Raw genomic sequence first — 4,930 nt, 5'->3', positions numbered from 1 at the left:
TTTTTCAAAACAGAGTTTCTCTGTGTGTATCTCTGGCTCTCTTGGAACAGCTGTAGCCCAGGCCCACCTCAAACTCACAGAAATCCCTCTGCCTCTGCCTCCTAAGTGCTGGGACTAAAGGCTGGGCCACCACTGCCCATCACTTACATTTGTCTTTTTCTCAACAAAAAACATGAATATGTTCATCTCTGATTTACAGTCGAGTTATTTTAAACTTATCAGTTGTATGACCTTGCAGGTAAGCTTGACTGTTAGCAATTTCCATTTTAAACTTTTAGCTGGGGAGAGAGTGCTAGACTAGTAGAAATTGGGGGAGGGTAGATAGTTCAGCAGGTTCCAACTCCTTGAGGCCCAGTGTTTCCTGTTCCTCCCTAGTTCTACCTAAGCTGACTCACTTAGCATGTTTTCTTTGAAAATGACCCATCAGAATTATTTCTCACACATACATGCATTCATGCATTTATACATCTATCCATAAAATAAAGAAGGTCAAGAGGGTAGAGTGGCATGTGCTTGTAGTTTAGCTATTGGAGAGGCTGGGGCAGAAATATCATTTGAAACTAGCTCTAGCCACACAATCTAGTAAAACACCAAAGAAGAGAAAGACCATAAGGGCTGGATATAGCCTAGTGGTAAAGTGCTTTCCTAACATGTGTGAGAGCCTAAGTTAGACCCCCTGCATCTCTCTCTCTCTCTCTCTCTCTCTCTCTCTCTCTCTCTCTCTCTCTCTCTCTCACACACACACACACACACACACACACACACACACACACACACATTAAAAGTAAAAGTGAGTGTGGTATCACATGCCTATAATCCCAGCACTGGGAGGCACCAACAGGAGGATAAAGTTGAAGGCCACCTTCAGCTACACGAGACCCTTCAAAAAAACAAACAATAAAAGAGAAAAATAAGACAGCTACAGCTATATTCGCCGGGCGATGGTGGCGCACGCCTTTAATCCCAGCACTTGGGAGGCAGGGGCAGGCAGATCTCTGTGAGTTCGAGGCCAGTCTGGTCTACAAGAGCTAGTGCCAGGACAGGCTCCAAAGCCACAGAGAAACCCCGTCTCAAAAAAAAAAAATGAAAGAAAGAAAGAAAAAAAGACAGCTAACAATTCTTAGCCCTAACAATTCTGCATTTGTTGACATGTACAACGTATAAACAATTTGGAAAACAACTATATGAAAATAAATCCAATAGCTGAATGCATTTATAAACATTTCGTTTTGGTTGGGATAGACCCATGGCCTAAGAAAGTGCTATACAGGTCAGCTGTATACCCAACTCCTCTTAATTGCATTTATTTTCCAAGCAATAGCATTGTTTTTATATTGAATGCTTCAATTTTGTTCTTTAATAATATAAATAGTGCTTTTATGGTAAAAGTTAAGATTAAATCAACAATGGCAGCCCACTTGTATAATCCTAGTACTTTATAGGTATAGGCGGGTGGATCAGAAATTTATTCTGAGTTATCTCAAGGCAAGTTGGGCTACTTGAAACTGCCCCCCATTCCTACCAAATGGAAAGTTAAGTTTGCACCATCAAAACAATAAAACGTGCTAAATTGTGAGCAAATCTCACTGTAGGTTTTTAATCCCAGCACTCAGGAGGCAGAGGTAAGAGGATCTCTGTGAGTCTGAGGCCAAGCTGGTCTACAGAGTTAGTTTCAGGATGACCAGGGCTACACAGATAAATCCTGTCTTGAAAAATAAAACCAAATAAACAAGTGAAAAATACCTATCTCTCTGATTTGTTGTTTTCAGCACTGGAGATGGAATATAAGATCTGTATATGCAAGGCAAGTGGACCTATTATTTTTATAAACATAACTTATTTAAAAACACACACTAGTGATCGAAGCTGGATATAGCATACATGAGTAAACACAGTACTCAGGAGGCTAAGGCAGGAGGGTTCCACCAATTTTGAGGCCTGTTTGTGGAAAATAGTGAGTTCCAGGTAATCCAGAGCTACACAGCAAGACACTGCCTCGAAATAATTAATTAATTAAAATAACACAGGAAGTAAGGAGATAACTTTCTCTGTGATCCAGTAAGTAATCAAGTTTTCTTATGTACCCAAGGCTGGTGTAGAACTCACAATGTTGTGTAGACCTCCTGAGCCTGGGATCACAGGCCTGTACCATCACATAAAGAGAGAATAACTAAATTATGAAACATTCTACAGATCAGAATTTCTGAACAGAAAGGGATTCAGACTCAAATTTAACAACACAAGTGTTAAAAACCATCACCAGCAACAAAAAAGGTTAGGGCCATGTAGTCAGTGGTACTTATCTGAAGTCCCAGTGCTCCTGAGCCCAAGGCAAAAGGATCTTGAATTTAAGACCAAACTGGAGTAGGTGATGAGATGATGTTAGGATGTCCGGGAAAACTAAAACTAAACCAAACTAAACTAAATTAAAATAAAAGTAAACACACACATGCGCGCGCGCGCGCGCGCACACACACACACACACACACACACACACACACACACACACACACACACACGCACATGCACGCATGCACAGACACCAAAATGCCTCTGACGCCAGGCCATTGAAGTCGTGTGCAAAGCTCATGCGACGTCATAGAAGCCAACTAGGAAAACCCGCCATTTCCATCTAAGCCGTCTAGGGGGGTAGCCTCGGGGCTCCGTGGCAGCGGTGTGAGGGCCTGCTCACCGGAAGATCTCACCGTAGCCATGAGCAGTAACAGCTGCTTCAAGTGTGGACGCCCTGGCCACTGGGCCCGGGATTGTCCTAAAGGTGGAACTCGAGGGCGAACACTAAGAAGTCGTGGCAAAGGTCCTCGATGCAGCTCCACCAACCAGTCCGACATCTGCTATCGCTGTGGCGAAACCGGTCATTACGCCAAGGACTGCAATCTTCTCCAGGACACCTGCTACAACTGCGGGAAAAGAGGTCACATCGCTAAAGACTGTACCCAGCCGAAACGAGAGAGGGAGCAGTGCTGTTACATCTGCAGCCGACCTGGTCATCTGGCTCGTGAGTGCGACCGGCATGAAGAGCAAAAATGCTACAATTGCGGCGAACTTGGGCACATCCAAAAAGACTGCACCCAAATCAAGTGCTACAGATGTGGTGAGAATGGCCACATGGCGGTGAACTGCAGCAAGGCAAACGAAATCAACTGCTACCGCTGTGGAGAGTCTGGACATTTAGCCCGGGAATGCCCCATTGAGGCTACCGCTTAGTATTCTCCCCTAGTATTCTCCCCTAGGCCCCTCTTCGTTACTACTACTTAGTTAGGTTGTTTCTAAAATTTTTTTTAATAAGTAGAAGGGTTATAGATGGAAGCTACCCCTAAGCCACCATAATTACCATCTTAAAGCAGGAAAAGACATGGGGAGGAACCCCCTTTAAAAATATTATCATCAATGTGCTGTTTGGTTGTCACGAGGAAATTCAGATAGGGCACAGTCATTTTGAATGGGAGACAGCTGGTGGACTCTTTGAGTATGTTTCGTTTTAACACACTTAATTAGGAATTGATAGTGAAAAAAAATCAGAACAAGTTTGGAACATCGCCTTGGAATTACGGTCAAATAATATGTCTGTGTGTTAGATGAAGGTAAACTGCCATGAAGCAAGAGAAAAACCAACTAAAAGGATGAGAAAAGAAACTGTATTCATTTGGAGGTGGGGGGGCAGAACAGCTTGAGGACTAGCATTCCCTCAGAATTTGCTCTTTAGTGCAAATAAAACTTCTTGAAAATATCTATGGCTTTGACAAGTTTTTAAATTTAATTTTATTATATTGATAACTTTGAACAATTGCTCTTTGTCAGCTTTTTGGTCGTTTGCTTTTATTCTAAAGGGATTTTTGTGTGTGTGTGTTTTTAGTCAAGAGCTTAAGTATCCCAGGTTTGGCCCCCAAACATACACTTGTTCTTCCTTAGCTTTCCAAGAGCTGAGATTATTGATGTGAGCCACCCCACCTAGCTTTGATCTTGTTTAGCTTTCAATTAATATTCAAAGACATCTTGGGCCGGTGAACTGGCTCAGCAGATAAAGGTGCTTTCCACTTGATGGTGCAAACTTGACCACCTGATACACGCATAAAGAAGAAAGTAGAGAGCCGGTTCCACAAAGCTGTCTTCTTTAGACACACAAGGCACACAGGCATACACAGACAGACAGACAGACAGACAGACAGACAGACAGACAGACAGACAGACAGACAGATGGACAGAAAGACAGACAGACAGAAAGACAGACAGACAGACAGACTGAAAGATACATACACACAATGCTAATAATAAGAACTAAACATTTCCTTTTAATTTTTTTGAGACAGAGTCTTTTTATGTAACCCTGCCTATCTTGGAACTTGCTGTGTAGACCAGGCTGGCCTTGAACTTAGTAATCCTCCTGCCTCTGCCTCCTAAGTTCTACGTTTGAAGGTATATGCCACCAAGCCCAGAAGGAACTAGAAATTGTAAAAAGACACCCCTTGCCAGGTAGTGGTGGCTCACGCCTTTAATCCCAATACTTGGGAGGCAGAGGCAGGTGAGTCTCAGTGAGTTTGAGGCCAGCCTGGTCTACAAAGCGAGTTCTAGGACAGCCAGAGTTGTTGCTCAGAGAAACCCTGTCTCAAAAAAAAGACACCTCTTACCTTTCATGCAGTGTATAGCAGTGTATATACAGATATAACCCAGAAAATATGTATAATATGTATGGGACATTTTGAAAAAGATAAAAGCAAAAGAAACATTTTATTTATCTATTTAATATAGTTTTAATGCATTTATTTATTCTATATGTAACAGGTGTTTTACCTGTGTGTATAGTTGTACCACATGCATAAAGTACCCATGGAAGCCAGAAAAGGACATCTGATCCCCTAGGATTAGAGTTTCAGACTGTGAGCTGCCATTGATGTAGGTGCTGAGAATTGAA

General features: G+C 42.4%; 1 protein-coding gene across 1 annotated transcript; it reads left to right on the top strand.

Annotated features, from left to right (window-relative positions):
* The first annotated feature begins 2,621 nt into the window (after positions 1–2,621).
* Zcchc13 (zinc finger CCHC-type containing 13) lies at positions 2,622–3,552 on the top strand. Its single transcript, XM_005369722.3, has one exon. It carries the CDS (start codon positions 2,713–2,715, stop codon positions 3,223–3,225), a length of 513 nt encoding a protein of 170 aa, XP_005369779.1. The 5' UTR covers positions 2,622–2,712; the 3' UTR covers positions 3,226–3,552.
* The last annotated feature ends 1,378 nt before the right edge of the window (positions 3,553–4,930 follow it).

This window comes from Microtus ochrogaster, unplaced genomic scaffold (genome assembly GCF_000317375.1).
Source record: "Microtus ochrogaster isolate Prairie Vole_2 unplaced genomic scaffold, MicOch1.0 UNK57, whole genome shotgun sequence".
In the NCBI taxonomy this organism is placed as follows: Eukaryota; Metazoa; Chordata; class Mammalia; order Rodentia; family Cricetidae; genus Microtus; species Microtus ochrogaster.
This window is presented reverse-complemented; position numbering and strand designations above follow the sequence as displayed.